At 42.8% G+C, this 21,652-nt stretch overlaps 2 protein-coding genes across 7 annotated transcripts in view; one reads left to right on the forward strand and one right to left on the reverse strand.

Annotated features, from left to right (window-relative positions):
* Positions 1–12,402, forward strand: part of RSPH10B (radial spoke head 10 homolog B) — a 30,954-nt gene extending 18,552 nt beyond the window's left edge. For 3 of the 6 annotated variants that reach the window (XM_019637435.1, XM_019637441.1, XM_019637440.1), the window contains 7 exons: positions 2,042–2,149; positions 3,146–3,289; positions 4,732–4,848; positions 6,179–6,272; positions 10,046–10,244; positions 11,143–11,294; positions 11,476–12,402. In XM_019637435.1, coding sequence (XP_019492980.1) covers positions 2,042–2,149; positions 3,146–3,289; positions 4,732–4,848; positions 6,179–6,272; positions 10,046–10,244; positions 11,143–11,294; positions 11,476–11,504 — 843 coding nt within the window. In that variant the 3' untranslated portion in view covers positions 11,505–12,402. Of the gene's footprint in view, positions 1–2,041; positions 2,150–3,145; positions 3,290–4,731; positions 4,849–6,178; positions 6,273–10,045; positions 10,245–11,142 lie in introns of all 6 variants that reach the window. The other 3 variants (XM_019637436.1, XM_019637438.1, XM_019637437.1) reach the window with 3 other exon arrangements.
* Positions 12,403–13,271: 869 nt separating this feature from the next.
* CCZ1 (CCZ1 vacuolar protein trafficking and biogenesis associated) overlaps positions 13,272–21,652 on the reverse strand; it is an 18,197-nt gene continuing 9,816 nt past the window's right edge. The window contains exons 11-15 of the mRNA XM_019637445.1: positions 18,927–18,960; positions 18,152–18,269; positions 15,601–15,759; positions 15,182–15,309; positions 13,272–13,616 (exon numbers count right to left, since the gene is read on the reverse strand). Of these exons, the coding sequence (XP_019492990.1) occupies positions 13,561–13,616; positions 15,182–15,309; positions 15,601–15,759; positions 18,152–18,269; positions 18,927–18,960 (495 nt within the window). The 3' untranslated portion in view covers positions 13,272–13,560. The remainder of the gene's footprint in view (positions 13,617–15,181; positions 15,310–15,600; positions 15,760–18,151; positions 18,270–18,926; positions 18,961–21,652) is intronic.

Here is a 21,652-nt window from a genome sequence, read left to right on the forward strand (position 1 = left end):
TATATATATATATATATATATGAAAAACTGACAATAGCCTAGTGTCTAATGATAAGAAAATAGATTTTTTTTAAAGTGTGTGGTTTTTTGGGATGGAATGTTATACAGCTATTGATTTTTCTTTCGTTCTTCATGGTCCTTTGTTGTTGAAGAAATGAGGTTGTTTGTCTCTGTAGATCGGGCAGACATCTGGTGTTGGCTGGCTACTTCCGCAGAGTTTCTTTCCCCTTTCCCCATATTTCTGTTGAAGTGGTAGAATGAGAGGCTTGATTAGATTCAGGTATTTTTTTTTTCTCTGACAAAGCCACAGGTGGTCTTGTGTACTTCCTGTTGTGTCACATCAGGAATGTTCAGGGATGCTGAGATTGACCAGTGGATTGCATCATGGCAGCATGCTCCTCCATTAAACCTTCCCTGTAAACCGTTCTCTAGTGGTTGGGCAGCCCTGATGCTCGTTGCTAACATCCATTATTTCATTAAGGGTCCCACAACAATAATTTTCTAATTCTGTCATTCCTTCTGCATTTGTTAGCTGTGAATCCTATTTAAATAAGCTTACCTCATCAGCTATTTGACTACTCTGAAATATAGTCCACACAGGAAAAGAGGGATAAATGCTTGATTTTTTCCTTTTCATTAATTTTCAGAAAATGATTTGATACCCTAGCAATTACTCTGAAATACAGTCCATACAGGAAAGGAGGGGTAATGTTCAATTTTCCTCTCCTACTAATTTTCAGAATAATGATTTGATGTCTTAGCAATTCTTCAAAGGTGACTGATGAGCTTAAAAAATATATCATTAGCTCTTGGATTTATACATATTTGATGTGTTTCAGTGCATTGCAATCATTTCTTTTTTGATGGTCAAATTTTCTCATTTTTGGTCAGTAAGAGTCTTCAAGTTGGCATCTGTTAACTTGAATTTATGGATTGATGTTGTTTGTTGTTCAGTTTTGAAATATTTTTCCACTATTACTTCTTTAATCATTCCTTCTGAACATTTTTTCTATCTGCAACTGTAGCTAAAATATTTTCGATTTTATAACGCTGGGTCCTCTGTATCTCTTTTCCGATTTTCCATTTTTTTTCTGTGTAGCTTCATTACTCAGCATAATTATTTTGAGATACTTCCATGTTGTTGCACATATCAGTAGTTCTTTTTTTATTGCTGTTAGCATTCCTTTTGATGGATGTGCCACGATGATTTGTTATCTGTTCACCTGCTGATGGGCATCTGGGTTGTTTATAGTTTGTGGCTGTAATGAATATAGTATGAACAATTGTGTACAAGTTTTTCTGTCGACATAGTTTTCATTTCTCTGGGAAAAATGCCCTACATTGTTGTTGTTGGGTTATACAATAAGTACTTATTTTTTCCAAAGCTAACTATTTTCCAGAGTAGCCAAGCCATTTTATATTCCCACCAGCAATATCTGTCTTTTAATTGGTGTATTTAGACCATTTATATTTAATGTAATTTTTGATATGTTAGGGATAAGCCTGCCAGTTCATTTTATATGCTCTCTGGTTTAGTATCTCAGAGAGTAAACCTTCTGTTTTCAGCTTAGGTGTGGAAAGGGCCTTCACCTAGACGTTCAGCGAGTCTTCCTGTGTTCAGCCTACCTGCAGTGTTACTTGCAGAGGTGCCTCCTCCCCGCGTTCCTACCGCCTGACTTGCCTTGCCTCCTGACTCCCTGAGCTCTCTGCTCCTCTGTGCCGCTAAGCCCACCAGTCACACACTTTCCCACTCCCAGAATCGTGTTGGTGTCTCCCACCTGGCTCATCTATCTACTCTCCTTTCCATCCTGTGTTTATGCCTCTAAAACAGCCTTTACTGTTATTTCAGAGGGATTAGGGAAGGAGAAGAGAGGTAAATACCAATGTTAATCCTGAATGCTGTACAAAATTGTGTTTTTAAGATAATCCTTTCTGGTACATTTTCTTCAAGTGTTGTATTGATATAAATCCACATTAAAGTATATATAGCTGTAATTATAGGCCGTTATGGTTTGATTAGTTGTTTTGTTTTGTTTTACAGGACTTTAAAATGATAAATAAAGAATTAACAGCAACCAAATTTGTAGAGGTCATAGCAGAGGACAATCCTTTCATATATGATGGAATTGACAGCAACTTTGAACTTGAGGTTTGTAAAGAGGTGACACAAATGGTATAGATCCAATTCAGGCTGTTTGTTTCGGCTTGGATACCAAGACCCAAAATTTGATTGAAAAGAATTTAGTCTCAATACATAAAACTACATATTTATGTCCATGATCGTATTGGAAAACTAGAGATTAATATTAAAAAGAATACTTCAGATGTCAGGAGATGAACAAAGTCAAAAGAATATAAAACTACAATACTATTTCATCGGGATAATTTATTTAGTAACTAAATACATGTATGTTTCTGTGGTACACATGTCAGATACCCAAAGACACTAATTGCTCTACTCCTCCAATGAATTAGATATAAGTGTCTTTCATTTTTAGCATTTCTTGCAGCAGGCAAATGACTCATTTACCAGCTAGACCCACCTTTGGGCAGGTCTCAGGAAACTGTTAGACCAGGGACACTGGCACTATGGGGCTGCTGAGCAGACCCCTGGCAGCAGGCAGCAGCCGGCCCAGAGCCTCTGGTCAAATTAGCGGCCAGTTCCAGCTCAGACTCAAAGGGCCCTGGGTTCAGGATAGACAGACATGACAGGTGGATGGTCAAAGTCTGAGCAAGCCAGCTCCACGGGCAGGCAGTCCCCAGGCCCATGTGTCGGGGCCATGGAGGGTCGGGGGACACGCCTGCTCAGTGGTTGACACTGGCACTTGTCACTTGGGTTTACAGGGGCCACTTTCCTAGTTTAAGAAAAAAGGCAACACTTTGGGAAATGACTGTCCTCAGTTAACTAACATAAAACGTTTCCATCAAAACAGAAAGATGACTTACAAATCTAATGATAGAACGTATCATGATAGATCTTTTAAGTGTTGTAGATTTTATTGCAAACTGGTGTTCACCCAGGACACGATGCTTAAGCACTGAAGAGGTGGTATTCTCTGGAGAGTAGAAACGAACACCAAGATGAAGCATGGACTGACCTAGAGATGTGTTAGAATGAATAAGACTGTATTTTCTTATATTTCAGCTGGTTTTCCTGGAATTCTTTGAAGCTCTCTTAAGCTTCGCATTCATCTCTGTTACTGACCAAATGACTAAATCCTGTTTAAATTTTCCAAATGATGACTCGTGTGGAAACAGACATGGCAGCGCTTATACGGTAACAAATCAGGTAACAAGTAATAGCTTAGAATTTATAGAGCAAGGAATGGTTTTCACATGGAATGGTTATATCGTCATCAAAACTCTCTTGGGCTTTTGTAACCCTTCAGGAAATAATTGAAGACTTCTTTTCGCATTTTCGTTTTGTTTTTTTTTTAATGTTAGGGAAAGTGTATTTCCTGGTCCTGAGCCAGGAAATAGACTCCTAGCCAACAGTGGAGATCCTATAATGTAGGTCAGAGTGCCTGCCAGCACCCTGGGCAGACCATGAGCTTAGAACACCTGAGTGTTTTGTTATGAAATGTTTCGTGATGTGATCTAGTGTTCGCAAGGGTGGAAAGCCTGTCCCAGAGCGAATCATTTGGGTTTGCCAAGGGACAGCTCCTATGTGTGCACAAGAGGCTCGGTGGGTCCCTGAGGACGGGGCCTGCCCACTGGGTGAGGCACTAGGCTTCCCCGCGAGACCTCGGAGAGCAGGGGCAGTGCCAGTGCCAGTGTAGACTGAGGATCCGGCCACTAGGGCAGCCAAGACACCGCAGTTTTGAGTGGGGGTTTCAGGTTAGCGGGTCTGAAGGGTTTCTGATTTGGAGCCACAGGGGGTGTGTTGGGGCCAGCAGAAGCCCGCAGCTGGGAAGCTCCTCAGAGCTGCTCCTATAGCAGCCTCCTGACTGTCTAAGGAGAGACTCTTATCATGAAGCCCTGGGCTCCTCGTGTGCTTCTGTGTTCAATTTCAGCCCCTCCCAGTCCACTCCATCAGCCAGATATGGCTCCTCCCATTAGAGGAGATGACTGATAGCTTCTCTAGGTCATCTGGGAGCCTGGTCCCTGGCCAGCCTGGCTGTGGGACTCTGCTCTGAGGGAAATGAGTGTCCACCTTAACTTCATCTGTGATTTTAGGGATGGCAACACCACGGACTCCAGTAGCTGAGTGTGAACACTCTGGTCTAGAGACCCTCCTCAGAAACCATCCAATCAAGTTCACGTCTGGCTTTCAACGAGGCCTTCCAAATGTCCTTGAGATAAACAAGTCATATAATAGCTGTACACTGGAGTATGACTTAGCAATGAAATGGCTCATGATATATGCAGCGGCGTGTATGAATTAAACATCACACTGGGCGAGAGAAGCCAGACAGAACAGGGCATGTACTAGCGTGGTTCCAATCACACACAATTCCACAAGGTGCAGAGTAACCTGTAGGGACAGAAAGCAGCCAGTGTTTGCCGGAGGAGGGGGAGAGGGACTACCGAGTGGCACAGGGAGTTTTGGGGGGCAATGGGCATGTTCCCCATCTTCACTGAGGTGATGGTTTCACAGGTGCAGATGAATCTCATCAAATAGTGTACTTTATGTGTAGTTTACTGTAAGTTATACTTCGTTACAATCATGCACGTGTGTGTATCTCCATGGAAACCAGCATGCTCTTATGTTTGTCTTTCTTGAACACCCAGCACAGGAGTCCCAGCACGGTCACCAGCCAGGGATCTGACAGGCACAATGGCAGTGCCAAATCATCTTCAAGCAAGTTAGCACTCTTGTTTGATTTTAGCAAAATCAGGAAATCAGAGGTTTGTAATTACAACGCGCCACGTAAAGAGTACACGGTTGTAGTGACAAGCATTGCTCGTGCCTACTATGTGACGAGCGCTCTTCTATGTGCCTGGGTCTAGCGGTGAACACACAACTCATCATTGGGGACCACATGCTAGTGAGGCGGGGAGATGGTAACAGGTGAACAACAGGAGAGGCTAACACTCCGGGGGTGTTTACCAGGGCCACGCACCTCCTGGGCATTAGCTCACATGATGCCCCAAACAAGCTTTGGACACTCATATGCCCTCTAGGAGGGACCTGAGGCACAAGGTAATGGCATGCCCATAGCTGCAGAGCTAGTAAGCAGAGGAGCTGGGCAACCATGGCTCCATACTTTGCACGCCGGCCAATGCCACACGTCCTCACGTTTCTGAAGAAGTGACAGGATGACAAGTGGGCGGTGGAGGGTGGGTGACAGGCCGGGGAGTTAGGGAGGGCCTCCTGAGGAAGGGACATTTGAGCGTACCTAAAGGAAGTGAGGAAGCAGCCATGTAACTGTCTGGAGGAAACTGTTCTGGAAGTCCCGAGGTGGGGGCATGTTTGGGTTGTTGAGAGAACAGTGTAGCAGTGAGGGGTAGCCAGGCCGACGTGGCTGGGGAAGACGCAGCCCGGCCTGGAGGGCATCTTGCCCGGTGAGGGTCTGGCGTTTATTCTGAGGTGGGAGGTGGGAGGGAGGCCCCTGAGCAGAGGGGCGAGGCTCACTATGGCCTCACTGCTGACCAACCGGTCAGGAAGCGCTGGGAATTAGCTAAAGGTATTTTGAAGGCTGTGGCGTTTGACGGGGGAAGAGAAGGCAAAGGTGATTCCAGGATTTGGGGCCTAAAGAACAGAGCTACTGTTTACTGTGAAGGGGAAGACGAGGGTGGGGGGAGGTGAGTTTGGGGGCAAAAGTAAGGTGTTGGTTTTGGACATATTAGGCTTAAGGTGCCTGATTAGACATCCAAGTAGTGACAGCAAGTGGCAAGCCAACACACAAGCCTGGAGTTGAAGGGTGAGATTTAGCTGGAGACAGAAATGTGGGCGTATACCACGTATTTATGGTAATGAAGCTATTAACATGAATGTACATGTATAATAAATACTTTCTCAGATCTTTGGTTTCTTGGGGAGGAGCCTTTCGGTAGACAATCACTGTTATTCATTTCCTTAGTATAAATATCAATATTTTATACAGGCTAAAAATAGTCAAATTAGCTTAAAGAAAATAGCCTCATTAACAATCTAATTATTCTTAATGTAGAAAATGAGTTTTAGTCTGTCATGATGCAAAGATAATATTTTGCTTTATTGTTTTCAACATTAAAGCCCAAGATGAGGAAGGCGCCAAGTGATGAAAGAATTTCCAAAGTGAATTTTAAATCTCCAGGAAAAGAACTAACCTTTTTTTTATCTCAAAATGGTGAGTATCTAATTCTTACAAACTGTTGCTTATAAATGACAGTTTATAAAAATGTACAACCACCTTTAAAAAAAAAAATAGGCTGCTATTGCTGCTTCCAATTCTGTCTCCTGGCTTGACAGATTCACTTTCAGGGCACGATCTTACTGAGTTGGGTTTTTTTGGAGGGGTTTCCTTCCAGTTTTATTGAGAGGTAACTGACTTGCAGTGCTGTATGGACAACATGACTTATATCATGAAATGACTGCTTTGTGATGGGGACTCTTAGGATGTACACTCTTAACAACTTTCATATTTACCATTCAGCACTTAACTGTTGTATCTTATTGATGGATTGACTCCTTTATCATTATATGACCTCTGCCTCTTTTTACCATTTTTAGTTTAAATTCTATTTTGTCTGACATTAGTTAGAGATACCCTGGCTTCTTTTTGGTTTACCATTTGCTTGAAGTATCACTGTCAATCTGTGTGTCTTTAAGGCTGAAGTGAGTTCTCATAGGCAGCATTGTGGGATCTTGTCTTTTTATCCATACAGCCATTATGTGTCTTTTGATTAGGGAATTTAATCCATTTACATTTAATTATTGATAGGTAAGGGCTTGAAATTGGTTTTGTTCATTGTTTTCTGGCTGTTCTGTACATCCATTTGTCCTTGTTACTTATCCTGCTGTTTTTTTTCATGTTTTGATGTCTTTTGGTATCAGTATGCTTTGACTTTTTAATGTTCTTTTGTGTTATTACCACAGGTTTTTCCCTTGCAGTTACCATAAGGCTTACATAAAATAGCTTAAAATTCTAACACCTTATTTTAAACTGATAACTTCAACAGAATGCCTAAACTTTACACTTAGTTATTCTGCCCCTCACACTTCAGGTTATTGATGTTGCTACATTTATATTTTTATATATATATTTTATATTGTGTAACTAATAACAGATTACTATAATTGTGGTTATTTTTACTATGCTTTTTAACTTTTGAACTAGAGATGCAAGTGAATTACACACCACCATTACTATATTATGGAATCTAATTTTGTGTATAACCATCACCAGTGAGTTTTACACTATCTTCTTACGTTTTTATGATGTTAAGTAGCATCTTTTTACTTCCACTCAAAGAATTCCCTTTAGCATTCCCCTGAGGAAACTGGAGTGGGGGCTCCCAAGAAGTAACCACAATGTTGGGGGGCTGCTGTCCACCCTGGGCTCTCTTTTTCTCCTGGGGGAAACTGTGGGCTCAGGGGAGACCTCTTGGCGTGGTGCGGTGCGGCCTGGGAGAGGGGCGGTGTGGTCAGTGTGTAGCTGCCCCGCTTTTCAATGTGGTCTGTCTTGTTCTCTGCGGTGCAGAGGGGTGCTTCAGCCTCACCCCCAGGGCCTAGGAATCTCTCAGTGGTGTCTTGTCCATGAATAGTTCGTTGGTTCTTCTTGTGAGGGGAGGTGAAGAATGACCTATGTCACCATGTTGGTGATGACATTTCTCTTGGAGTTCCCTTTCAAGGCATGATCTTACTGAGCTGAATCAGTCTGTCAGGACAGCTGTCCCGCCACGTGGGCCCCACACATCCATCTCCCAAGCCTGTTACATTGACTATATCCTTACACAGTCAACTTCTCTTTCTCTGGAGTCTCACTTTGGTTTTTAAAGATGCTCAAGTTAAAAACAACAACAAATAAACCCTATTCAAGTCCTCATATTCCTTTTAATATTCTCCTTTTCCCTAGTAAAATCCCTCTAGCATTCTGTCTGCTGATTCCATTTCCTGAGCTCTCAGTTGATGCCTCAGCCCTGTCCGCACTGGCTTCCAGTTTCACCCCTCTCCTGCTGGGCTCAGCCAGTGCCTCAGGGTTGTCTTATGCAAGAAGAAGCAGGGGTGTTGATTTGAAAAGTACAGTATCTTCCAACTACGTGGAAATTAAAAGCAAAAACAAACAAGAAGCCCCACCATAAGTGAAGTCCTCTATTCTAAATAATTCTTAGAGAAATCAAATTGCGTTTCTGAGAATACTTAGAAAACTGAAATACCTTAAATATTACCTACGAGATATGGTCAAAATTATAACCAGAGAAAATTTATATAGTATTAAATGTTTTCAATGTTAAACAAGCAAGTATAGTAACCCAGACATTCACCCCAGAAGGGTAGAAGGAAAGAATTAAAATACAAGGAGAGCAGGACGAAGGCATTAAAAAAAATAAACTCACAAAAATAGTACTAAAAATGATCATTGTAAAAGCTGATTCATTGGGCTGGCCGAGTGGCACATTGGTTAGGAGTTAGCTTGGGACACCAGCTTTGAGCAGCAGGGCCCGGTTCAAATCCCACATGAGGGCCAGTGACGCTGCGCTCTCTACAGCTAAGATGGTGAACAACAGCTCCACCTGGAGCTGGGCTGCCGTGAGTCCCGGCGATGGCGTAGGCTGCAGTGGGGCTGGCTGACAGTGGGCGTGAGCTTTCATGAGCTGCTGTGAGCCGCCGTCCAGTGGCCGGCAACCGATCTGCCTCACCCGGGATGAGCGCAATGATAATACCAACATGGGCCAGTGAAGCGACGTCCTCCACAACTAGACTGAAGAACAAAAGGACAGCAACTTGTCTATTCCCCTTTCCCAATTCCCCAATAAAATCTTAAAAAAAAAAAAAGCTGATTCTTTAAGTAAAAAGATAAAATAGGTATCCTCAACCTAGTATAGTCAGAATAAAAGTGATAAACACATATATACTAACTAGGAAGGAAAAAGTAACCAGATAAGATTTTTCTAAGTATAATAAGAGAATGTTATATATACACTGCTAATCTAATAAATTGAAAATTTTGAAATTATTTATCTAGGAAGATATTAATAACAAAAGTAGACTCGAGAAAATATAGAAAATCTGAATAATCATGGGAGAAAAAAGTAAAAAAAAATTATTCCCCCAAATTTAGTTTTATGAGCAAGTTCATTAAAAAGTTTAAGGAAGCACTAATATAAGAATTATTCTTATATATTTTTAAAATCCAAAGCATAAAATAAGATAAACCTTTCAGTTCATTTAACATTAGTATAACCAAGATATGAAAACTTGGTAACAAAAAAATGAAAATAACAGACCAACTGTTTCTCAACTGAGACGTGAAAACCACCCAGAGAGAGAATTCTGGGAAGATGGAGATGGAACTGGTGTAGGTTTTCGCATCTCCCTAGATTCCCCCATAAAGACAGTACAGCAAAACCAAAAAACCCAAAATTACACATACAGCCTTATTCTATGACAAGGTGTCACTGTGACAGCAAAAAACAGTAGCTAGGGACCAAGCACCCACTGCTATGAACCGGCATGGAGTTAGAATGTAAACAGGATGCAAAGGAAAGTACTTCCCTTCTTATTCAATTCAGAGTTAAAATCCTCTTTTAACTATTTCCATAATGAAAACTGCCTTTAAAACAATGTAAGCAAAAAACAAGGTTTCTTCCCTTGAAACATGGAAGTGTTGCAAATTTTCTAAAAGTTTAATTTTAGAAAAGCAAAAACGATTTACAACAAAAGTACCGGTATCAGGAGACTCACAGGCAGTGCTGCCAATCATAGCTGTGCTCTACTGCCACCCAGGTAGTCACTGCAGCATTCCAGCCACAGGGACCCTTGTGGCCTGAGGAGCCGTGTCTCCCCATCTCCCGGGGTACGAGGAACCACGGGAAGTGGCAGAACAGGAATATGAACACACACACTCGCAAATTACTGCAGAACTGTATGAATGCTCATTTTAATGAAACTTTCTTCCAGAGAAAAAAGAAAAATCCAAGGAGGAAGGGAATGAAAAGCTCAACATGTGGGTCAGTAATATGTGTATCTTTTTTGTGAACACATTCTTCCAAGCACACAAACATGAAGAAATTCTCAAGGAGAAAGTAAAGGAAAATAGGTTACATCTTGCAGCGATGGCCAAACAGAGGACGATTGAAAATGAGGAACTGGAAGCAAGGTAACTTAATAAGGCCTCTCGGCTCCGTTTCTCCTGCATGAGCTCAGTTCTCTCTCTCTCCTGTTGTCTGGAGCTGCCAGAAGCTTCAGAACCAAATGCCTTCATTAAAAGGATCCAACTTCCTAAGGGTGGCGTGTCCTCATGTGGTACCAAGAATCTGTAGCTGCCCGGAAGAATCCTGCCTGTGGGCCACCTGCCTGGTTGTCTAAGGTGGTGATGACGTCTGTGTCCCAAGCCTCCCATGACGAGGCACTGTGACGGAGTGGCTGAGTGGCCACAGATCTAGACTGCCCAGGTTTAAATCCCAGCCCCACTATTAAACACTTGGCTGACCTTGGGCAGGGTCCATCACTCTGTGCCTCAGTTTCCTCATCTGGAAGCTGGAGATAACCCCCCAAAGGACTGTTGTGAGGATGGCGTAAGCTAATGTTTGCAAGGCACCTAGAACCAGGCCTGGCACATGGTGAGCACCCAGTCAGGGCTGCACTTACCTTTCTAGAACCACCATCCGGGCTCAGTTCTATACAGACATGTTAGTTCTGAGTGCAAATGCCTGCTTTTTGTAACATGCATCTCCAGCCTGCTGGTCTGTTGAAGAAAGCATTAAATTGTACTTAAGGAAAAAGACTAAGGAGGATGTAAAAAGGCTACTTACTAGCTGCTAAGTTGCTACAGAGAGAAGTGGTTCACAAGTCACTTTAGTCATATGAAAATTTCGCTTTCGATTGTTTAGATATGGCATCACTTTTTATTTCAGGCAAAGGGAGGGTAATTTACAGTCTTGTTTACAAAAACTGTTGAAATCCAGGTATGGAGTACTTTACACCATACACAGCAGAAAAACTGGTTTTGAAAATACAAAGCAAAAATACCTTCTTGTGTTTGCTTCTTGTGTTAGGCTGGATAGCTTGAGAGAGGAAGAGGTCAAAAGACTAGACTACGAGGTCGACATCACTGTGATTAAGGGACCGGTGGACACCCCATCCTCGCATTTCATGTCAAGCCCCCCGAAAGAGGAAACAGTGGTGTTCCAATCCAAACCCATCTCGAGTAAGAAAAAGAAAAAGTAGAGGTCAAGGGATTTGTAAGTAAACTCCAAGGACAAGCCAATGTAGAAGGCGTTTAGAACCGAAGCACTGTAACAATTTCCTGACAGTAAAATCGTTCGTGTTTGACTTCTTGTCTTAGTGTTTTTGAAATACCACCTCCTGTGTTTCCGGTTTCTTCTAAGGTTGGCTCACTGAAATGCCTGCGTTTTGAAGACTGAGCTGAATGAAAACACATGTATGTGGGTATTCGGTGAGTGTGCTTTCAATATGATTTTTAAAAAGTCCAAGTAAAGTACGGGTGATTAAGTTTAGGCTCTGATAAAACTGATCAGAAAGCCATGGGGAGAGGATGAAGCTATTTAAACATTTCTCTGGGTCCCTCTCCCCGCAAACAGCTCCTTTGTCCTTGTACCCGCCCTGTATCCAAGTCCTACCTGTCCTTTACCTGCGCCTCTGATGTGGCTCCTTCCCTGGTTCCATCCCACCGAGTCCCACGGCCCTGCAGACAATACTGCAGAATCAAAGGCCAAGAACAGCAGCCGGAGCGCAGTCGGCGGTGCAGTGAACACTGTCTGCCTGTTAGAATGTATTAGAGCTAATAATCTGTGTGAAAATTTAAGAGTAACCACAAAAGGCATAAAAATACAATCGGCAGCTTCCATACTAGCAGAAGGAAGGGAACTCATCCAACATAAGCCTGGGAAACAGGAAAACAACAAGAAAAAGGATGGAAACAGAAAACAAAAGCTGGTGGGGAAAAGTGCAAAGATACTGCGATCACCAACGTAACAGGTTAAACTCACCCCTCGCCCCACCCCCAGGACAGACTGGATTAAAAAATCAAGATTCACTTCAATGTGACTCTTTACAAAGGAAACACTTTCAAGAAAACCATACAGAAAGGAAGAAAATTAAGATATGGATTAAGGTATACAAGGAAAATCTAATCAAGATGACCAGAATAGCAAGCGTATCAAAGGCAGATGGAACAAAATTTAAAGCAAACATCTCCATAATACAGGTCAAAATTAATAAAAGGACCAAGAAGCACAGATGCATGACTCGTGTACATCTTACATACTAACCTTGCAAAAGCTGACAGGACAGAAGAAAACTGTAACGATGGAAGAAACAGATCAGGAAGACCAACATGTAGGAAGAATATAGACAATTTAAGGGACTCAACTATGTCTGAACTAACATAGTTAGAAACCAGAATGTAACAGACAATAAACACTGGCTACATTTTAGGTTGAAAAGTGCAACAATTCCAAATGATACATCAGAGACCACGATGATCGAGATTACTGAGACAGCAGTGAACGCACACCATCAAGAAAGCCTAACATCATTGGAAACTAACACAGTCTTATGTGACTCCTGGCTCAAGAGGAAATCAGAGTGGAAACTGAATTGTGTAAGACGGTGACAAGGAAAATACTACTCATTGATGAGAAGTCCTTCGTGTCTCCTCCCTAACTCAGCAGCTCACACAGGCCAGGCGAAGGCGACCTGGGGAGCCCATGAGGGCCGGGGTAGCACCAGTGTCCCCAGACCATGCCTGGCTAGTTTCTACCCAAACTCTGGGCTGTCCAGACCACTAGAAGGTAGGTTAAGTTAAATAAAATTCAGCCAGGCTCCGCCTCAGCTGTGAACCTGCATGCAGAGTGTGGCTGCTGGGACTTCTACACGACAAGTGGAGAATGCTTTGTGTTTAGACCACACTGGGCACTTTCATTAAGTTCTCTGTGTTATTATACGTGGTGTAAACATCACGTTAGTATTCAAGAGAAAACCTGAGTCTAGCAATTAATTACTTCGTGCGAATCCCTTAGTTCACCGCTTCAGGTTGAGTGACCAAGGAAGGGACCCCAACTCTGAGAAGCTCTAGCTGCTGGAATACCCCGAGGACGAGCCAGGGACCCACTGGCCAGCGGTTTACAATCAGGCAACGGGACAGAGACTCAATGCAAAGCCAGGATTTTAAAAACTCTTAACAATTTATTAGTCTGATTTTTCTGGTAAAATATTCACATAATGTCAAAAGAATGGAATGACAGAGATGTAACCGACTACCTTGGATTAATTCCACATAAATATTTAAAATCTAAAAACTTCAGGGGATCATAAGACTGAGTAGAAATTTGATTCTTCAAAGCAAGTATTGCTTTACTATTGTCATTAATCCAGTCAATAATATGACCAATAATCTGCAGTGGTAAACGGAACGCTTGCTGAGTTGCTTTTTAAAAGATGTTTGGGTGATGTCAGTCCAAGAAGAATATGTTATTGAACTGCGTTGCACAAAGTTTCTTTACCTCTTCTGCAAAAAGAACAGAAAACAGTGAGTACGGAATAGTGATTTTTACTTAAAGGTTGCATGATACATATCAGATACCTTAAATTCTTCTGAATAAAGTTGGGAATAAATACATTGTCTGCATTAATTGTGACCTTCAATCTCAGAAGCCTAGGTAAGAAATGTTAATAAGCGGAGAGAAAGCAAAGTCTAACATACCCACAAGACTTCATACTGGGCCGGCTGAGAGGCGCGATGGTTAAGAACTGGCTTAGGACACCAGAGGGCCCCGGTTCGGATCCCACATATGAGGGCCAGTGACACTGCCCTCTACAGCTAAGATGCTGAACAACAGCTCAACCTGGAGCTGGGCTGCCGTGAGTCGCCGGCGACGGCATAGGCTGCAGCCCCTGCTGCAGTGGGCTGCCATGCGCTACCGGGCGTAGCCAGCAGCCGCAATGAGCGGCCGTCCAGCAGCCGGCGACTGATCTGCCTCACCTGGGAAGAGCGCAATGATGGTGCCAACTTGGGCCAGTGAAGCAATGTCCTCCACAACTAGACTGAAGAACAAAACGACAGCAACTTGTCTGTTCCCCTTCCCCCAATTCCCCAGCATTGTTCCCATCCCCCCAATTCCCCAATAAAAATCTTAAAAAAAAAAAAAAAAGACTTCATACTATGTGACACAGACAAACACTGCCTTAGTGGGTCTGAGAAAGCCCAAAGCCAGCACCCAAGGTGCCTAAGGCACCTCCAGGTTTGGGGGTTAGGAGCCCAGCTTCTAAAATCCTGAGAAATCTGATGCCGTGAAACAAACTCGGGCTACAACCTTGAACTGGAGATCAGTGCTCCATACAGGCATCGTTATCTCGACACAATTCCCATTGTAACGAGGCATGTCTTTCCTGATGTTTCTGACACACACAACTAGTAACATAAATATTAACAAAAAAGAAATTTAATATGCCCTAGAAGATCCATGCAGAAAAAAACCCCTAACTTTTCATACAGGTGGCACTTGGGGTGCATGCCCCCAACTGTCCACTCCTTGCAGAGCAGCAAAGGAGCCCGATGCCCTGAAGGTGACACTACCCTTTCCTCCAGGGCAACAAACATCAGATCAGTCAAAGCAGCTGTTCGGGTCACATGTGCAGAGGAAAGGAGAAGGAAACGTCTACATCATTACTTGCTTGTGCAGACAGACAGACATGGCTGTAAACTGTCATATGAACCTGGCCACTCTGCACCAAAATGTGTAATCTTAGTCCAGGAAATAAAAATGGCCTTTTTATACACAGTGTATAAACTTATGGGACTTTTTTCCCTTTAGCACAGTAAAAACTAATTTTATTTTGGCCATTTCCAAGTTTCCTGTGATACAGGAAAGTTTTTCACATACTTGTCGAGGAACTAAGCTAGAGACAGACACAGAATGGATCACATGGTGGTTTCCTTTAAGCAACAGGGGCATCTGCTTAAAATCTCAGCAGTCACAACATTCTGTTTAGTATGTTTCTTAGTAGACTGAAAAGACAGTTTTTAAACATTAGTAGCGTTAAAATTCTGCTCAAATACCAAATCCTATTTACCATTTACTTCAATCAGGTTTGCATTTTTTTGATTCAAAATAACATATAGCTCCCGCTGGTCAGACTTTTTCCCAACAACCCAATAATCACTCAGCGCTTTCACGATGATTTCTTCATCTTCATCCACTCTGTAAGACAAGGGTTTCAAAATGCAGTAGTTTATTATAAATACAGCCACATTGTGAAAAAAATCTAAAACAAAACCAGGAAGCTTTAATCATTTAAAAAGTGCAGGGAGTCACGTGTGAGTGACCAGTGACTTCTGGGCTTAATGATCTGTTTGGAAGTGGCCTCCAGCAAGGCGGTCAAGCGTGAGCCCCTCCTAAGGGGCTCTGGGTCACATGGTTTGGAAGATGATTCTTAATGTCTCTTCTCTTATTACCAAAGGGGCACCTAATTTGAGAGGTGGCCAGAATTACCTAGTAAAATCACTGTTGATGTCACCCAGAATCTTCATTAAATCCGGGTGGACTGATATAAGCGATGCACTGGGTGTTTTCCTCATGTGAATTGTACTTTTCTCTGCTAAGTTCATATGGTTGAAGTAGATAAACTTAAACTGGGGTTCTTTTTCAGACCTGTGAAAACATATTAAAATAGTAACATTCTGAAAGAATAGTTATCCAAACTATGTAACGACATTGTTAACACTTGAAATCCTCCAGGCTAAACCTTGTACTTGCAGTGGTTGGGCCTTCAAATCAAGAATCTATTAAATGTAACAGGCTCCTCATTCATCAGTAACTTACTTGATATTCGTGCGGTATTCAATATGATGGAATTTTCCAGAGAGCTGAAGTAAATTTTTTAAAAATAAAAAATATTTTAACCATTTTGTGATAATTTTCTCAAAAGTATAATGTTTTATAAATGGCAATCACTTGGTTATTCCATGAAGTTTTTTTAAATGCAAACTTAATCAGTCCAGGCCATTTATCATCTAGTGGAAGGGTCAGCAAACTCTGGCCTGGGGACCACACCTGGCCCTGTTTTTCTAAAGTTTTCCTGGAACTGCCACACACATATGTTTATGTGCTGTCTATGGCTGCTTTCACACTTAAACAATAGTTGAGTAGTTGCAACAGACACAGTCCACAAGGTCTAAAATACTTATTATTTGGTCCATTGTGGAAGTCTGCCGACCCGTTTTAGACGAGTAACATCTTATTGATCCTACAGTATTGGGAAACGAATGCATTCCATATATTTAATGTGCCACAGAACTGGAAGTAACAAAGCATTTCATCATCCTAAATGGAGATCATTCTAAACCATAGTAGCCTTTTCTGCCCAAGTGAAATGACTATTTTAATTGGGATACAGCTTTTGTGATTTTGAATGACTGGGCCTCCTGGGTCAGAGCCTGCAACTCCTCAGGGAACCACGCAGACAGCTTGGCCATGGGCTCCCAGGGCCTCCCCTCGAGGCCTCACCTCTCACTGTGCCTTTACTGAAGTCACAGTATGGGGTCTGGGTGACAGCCTGAGTGGCCCTACCACTGCGGGGCTCAGGGCTCGCAGCCATGTTCAGGAGGGCTGAGGGTACTGGAAATCCGACCTCCGGATAAGTGGGTTACTACTGTAATACTTTAGATCTAGGCAAAGAAAGAATGTGGATGATTCAGTTTCCAGGAAAACGAAAAGAGAATTCTTATAAAACCGGAATTTCTTTAGTAGGGCTCTGAAACTAAGAGAAGTATAATTACAAGAAAAACTAGAAAGATGAAAAATTTTAAACGATGTTTGGAAAGAGTTGTAAATTTAGTTGTCTGGGTAATTTCCAATATTTATATTTCTGACTAAAAATTAAGAACATAAATTACTCTCAAAAAAGAAAAAACTTAAGGTGCTGGACAGCAAGTTTACCTCTGGATAGCTGTTGATGTGTTACCTGAAACCCATCACACCTACCGAAAGCACAGACAGAACAGCTAACACCCAGTAATCTCCCGGGGCCTGGGGACGCAGGTAACCACACTTTATTACTCTCTACTCATAACACGCATGACCCAAAACAGATGCAACTCACTGCCTCCTTCCAAAACAGAAAATCGGGCAGTTTCATGGTAAAAAAAATTAAATAAAAATAAAAAGATTAATAAGCAGCACTGTGAAGCTGTAAGTTGGTCAGGCACTGTCCTTGGTAGTATCTTTTTCAAAACGAAGAAAGCTGCCAACAGCAACAGCCACACACAGAACCTAATGTACTTGCACTGGGACCTCGCTATGGGCTGGCACTCCAACAAGACCATACACTAATATAATGAATCATCACTACAAAACAAGTGTCTACATAAATTCAGTGTTTTAGTAACTTCTCAATCACATGGGAAGTCCATACGAAGGGGGCTTTTATTTCTCAATAAAAGATGTACTGTGTGTCCATCTAGACTTGAACTTTACAGTAATTCCATTTTACTTTGTGAAGAGAGTAGAAAGAAGTTCGGAGACTTTTCAGAGTTCTTAGAACCAAGATCAGCTTAACCTTGAGTCTCCTGATGCTCGGCCCTGATCAAGCTGCCAGACTTGGTACCAACGCCCTCATGGCTTCCAGCATAGCCTACTTCACACAACAAGGCAAAGTGCTTCCAGCCTCTGCAAAGCAAGCCCTGCTGGTTACTACCGCCAGGGTGAACTGCAGTCTGAGCTGGTCGAGTGGGATGTAAAGTGGCACAAGGCCAAGTTCACAGCATAGCTAGCACACCTAAGCGCATATGTTTATGCCACAGCCTGGGGAGAGCGAGCGACTGCATTAATGGGAGACGCAGCCCCAACCGTCAATGTGAGGCAGGAAACCCAGGACCAGTTCCCCAGGAAGCTTTTCAGACGGGAGTGAACAGCACGCTGCCACTCTCTGGTTTCAGAGAACACCAACGCCAATACTGCCCGTGTTCTTAGGTAAAAACCACACTTACTTAGTCCTCTAAAACTAGTTGGATGCTTGAAAGTAAGCAGGAAGCAAAGTACAAACCCAGATGCTCTCTTGTTGATGTTAAATTGCTCACAAATGTCAGACGCCAGCACTGTGAGCTGCGGCCCAACAATGCTGTCCAGTCTTCGGCAAAAATCCAACGTAGGCTGCACCGAGGCTAAAGAAATTTTAAAAATACCAGTCAGTGTTATACTGTGTTAAAGAGTCAATATTCACGTTACTGCCTTAAGCACAATGTTACCATCTTGACTGAATTAACAATTAGAATTCAACTTTTACTGTATCTGGGAGATGAAACAATTCAATGATCAGATCTCCCCACCGACCCATCCCCCAAACAGAAGAGAAACAGAAGAATCAAAATTAGCTATATTTAAGGTGAAAAAAACATCAAGACTCATCTGACTGTGAATGTTGATTTTAGCATGCCCTGTGGGGTGGCAAATTAGTTGCCTACCCTAAGAAGGTCTTGGAAGGTCAAATATTTATTTAACAAACACTACACAGATGCTGTTGGGTGCTTTGCAAACACCCTCCCCCATTTAATCCTCAAAGCCCACTTTGAGACAGGGACCAGTTATCATTCCGTAGTCAGGGAGGCACAGAAAGGTGCCCAGGCCCTACTACGGACAAGTGGGAAAACTAGAACTTGAAAAATACCAGAAATAGCTAGTTAAGATGGCAGAGGGTCCAGACAGGGCACAAAGCTTAATACAGTCTCTGTGTTGCTCATGACAACACATTGATCATTTAGGAATAAACATAGCAAATTGTAAAGAGCAATGGCTGAAAGCAGAGACAGGTATGTACCTACCATCAATCATAAAGCACACCGCTGCACTCATGGCCTGGGAGGAGAAAACAAACCAGAGATGACAAGATGGTACCTCGTTTGACTCTTGATTTGAACAAATTGACTTTATAAAGATATTTTTTAGTCAACTGGAGAACTGTGTACTGGATGTGGGATGATATGAAGGAAGAACTTTTTGTCAGGTCTGATAAGAGCATGGTGGTTATATGAAATTGATGTCCTTATCAGAGATGCAAACTGAAGTATTTAGAAGTGGGATGACATGATGCTTTAAAATGCTGGCAAAAAAAAAAACAACACGTAGAGGAGATAAAAAAGATTAGCACATTGTTAATTAATTAAGCTATGTGATGGGTACCTGGGGATTTATTATTTGAGTCTATTTTTGTGTATGTTTGACAATTTCAATTAACACACAAAAAACCCCCCAGCAAATTAATGTCGCCTTGTCTCCCTTTTTATTATGGCAAATATTGCAGTTATGACATTAGCTAGTACCGGCAACTTACAACAACCAAGGCCATAAATAAAATAACCCAAAATGCTCGTCAGTAGGGCTTCAGAGCTCTTTCGGCTCGAGCCTGCCTTCTGCTGTTCTCATGGGTACGAACCACTGTGTTTTGGATTCCAGTGCTCTGTCTTGGTTTCCTCACTTACTCTACTTGGGTACAGCCTCCTGCGGCAACCCAAGAAAGGATGCACGGGGTAACCTTTCTGCGACTTTTCATGTTTACTAGCTTTCTTCTGCCTCACCTGTCACTGATAGTTTGGCTTGGCAAAGAATTCTACCCTGAAAATTACTTTCTTTCAGAACTTTGAAAGTCTTCCTTCCACTGTCACCTAACATTCAGAGCTGGTAAGGAAACTGCTAATTTGATTTACTGCCAGTCTGAATTACAAGTGAGCTTATTTTCCTTCTGGAAGCTTTTTGGGTCATCTATGTTTCCGAAATTGCACTGTGTGGGTGGGTGCAGGTCTTTTTTATTCACTGTGCTAGACATTCAGTGGGCCTTTTCAATCTGGAAAATGTGCTCTTCGGCTAGACACAGTCTTGTAATGTTATTTATAACACTAATTTCCTCTCCTTCACTTTCTGTTAATCAGATGCTGAAATTCCTGAACTGATCCTCTCTCTCATCTTTCCTTCCATATTTTTATCTCTTGTCATTCTAGGGCAGGGCAGCCGATCTTTCACCCTTCTAATGAATTTCTTGTCAAAAATTATGTCTCCAGGGAGAGGGGGCTGAGAGGCTATTTCTTAACAGGCACAGAATTTCTGTTTGGGGTGGAACTGGTGGTGATGGTTGCACAACATTGTGGATGTACTTCATGTCACTGAATTGTACACTTAAAGTGGTTAAAATGGCAAATCTTATGTGACATCTTACCACATAAATAATACTTTAAAGATGATATTTCCATTTAACCTATTATAGTTAAATATAATGTAACTATAGTTTAATATAACCTTGACTCTCATGTCATCCTGTTTTTATAGACACAACTTCTCTCATCTCTGTGAATACTAATTTTTTTTTTTAAAGATTTTATTGGGGAATTGGGGAAGGGGAACAGACAAGTTACTGTCCTTTTTTGTTCTTTAGTCTAGTTGTGGAGGACGTTGCTTCACTGGCCCATGTTGATATTAACATTGCGCTCTTCCAGGGTGAGGCAGATCAGTCGCCGGCTTCTGGACGGCCGCTCATGGCGGCTCTTGGCAGCTCACACCGGCTGCCAGCCACTCTCGGTAGCTCATGGCAGCCCACTGCAGCAACGGCTGCAGCCTCCGCCACCACTGGCGACTCACGGCAGCCCAGCTTCAGGTCGAGCTGTTGTTCACCATGTTAGGTGTAGAGGGCGCAGTATCACTGGCCCTCATATGGGATCCAAACCAGGGCCCTGGTGCTCAGAGCTGGTGTCCCAAGCCAACTCTTAACCATCGCGCCACTGGGCCGGCCCTGTGAATACTTTTAAACTTTCTCTTCCGGTCCCAGGGTCATTTTTGTTTCTCTCAGAACTATAGTTCTGTTTTTCCAACCACACTTAAGAACGACAGAATCGAAAGGCTGACTGGGCGGGGGGCCCACTCGGGTGAAGGTCGAGCGTGGCAGTATTGGGGCACACAGCAATGCCGGAAGAAGGACCTGTTCTCAGATGCGACACCCACATGAGCCACTCTAGGTCTCTCCAGGTTGTTTACTTTCTTGAAAAAGACCGTGAGTTTCCACCCTGGGATAGGTGCTCGGCTGCATGTGTGTGCCAGGGCGGGAAAGGGCTGCTGAGTGGTTTATATACAGTACTTCCTTATTCCCCTTCCCTCCTTCCCACTCCTGCCCCCAGGAGACTGCCTCAAAGCCGAAGCTTCTTTGGGCTTCCGTGGGGGTGAGGGGGTGCAGGGCGCCTGCCTCTGGGCACTCTCTCCACTCATATTCCAGGCTGCAGCTTCCTCCACTCTCTGCCAGGCATCCCTCCTCCATCTCCTGTGTATCCTCAGGAAGATACACAATCCCCTCATCCTCCGATGTTCACCTCCTTCCTGCGCTCTTACTGCATCATTTCTAAGCCTTCACAAAGGAATACATAACTGTCCTCTCAGGAGGGACAGAACAAAAACACATGCTCAGCCTTCTTTCTTGAACCAAAAACTACCGTTAAAAAAAAAACCACGTTACACACACACACACACACACACACACACACACACACACACACACACACACACACAC

The sequence above is a fragment of the Hipposideros armiger genome, unplaced genomic scaffold, assembly GCF_001890085.2.
Source record: "Hipposideros armiger isolate ML-2016 unplaced genomic scaffold, ASM189008v1 scaffold_33, whole genome shotgun sequence".
Lineage (NCBI taxonomy): Eukaryota > Metazoa > Chordata > Mammalia > Chiroptera > Hipposideridae > Hipposideros > Hipposideros armiger.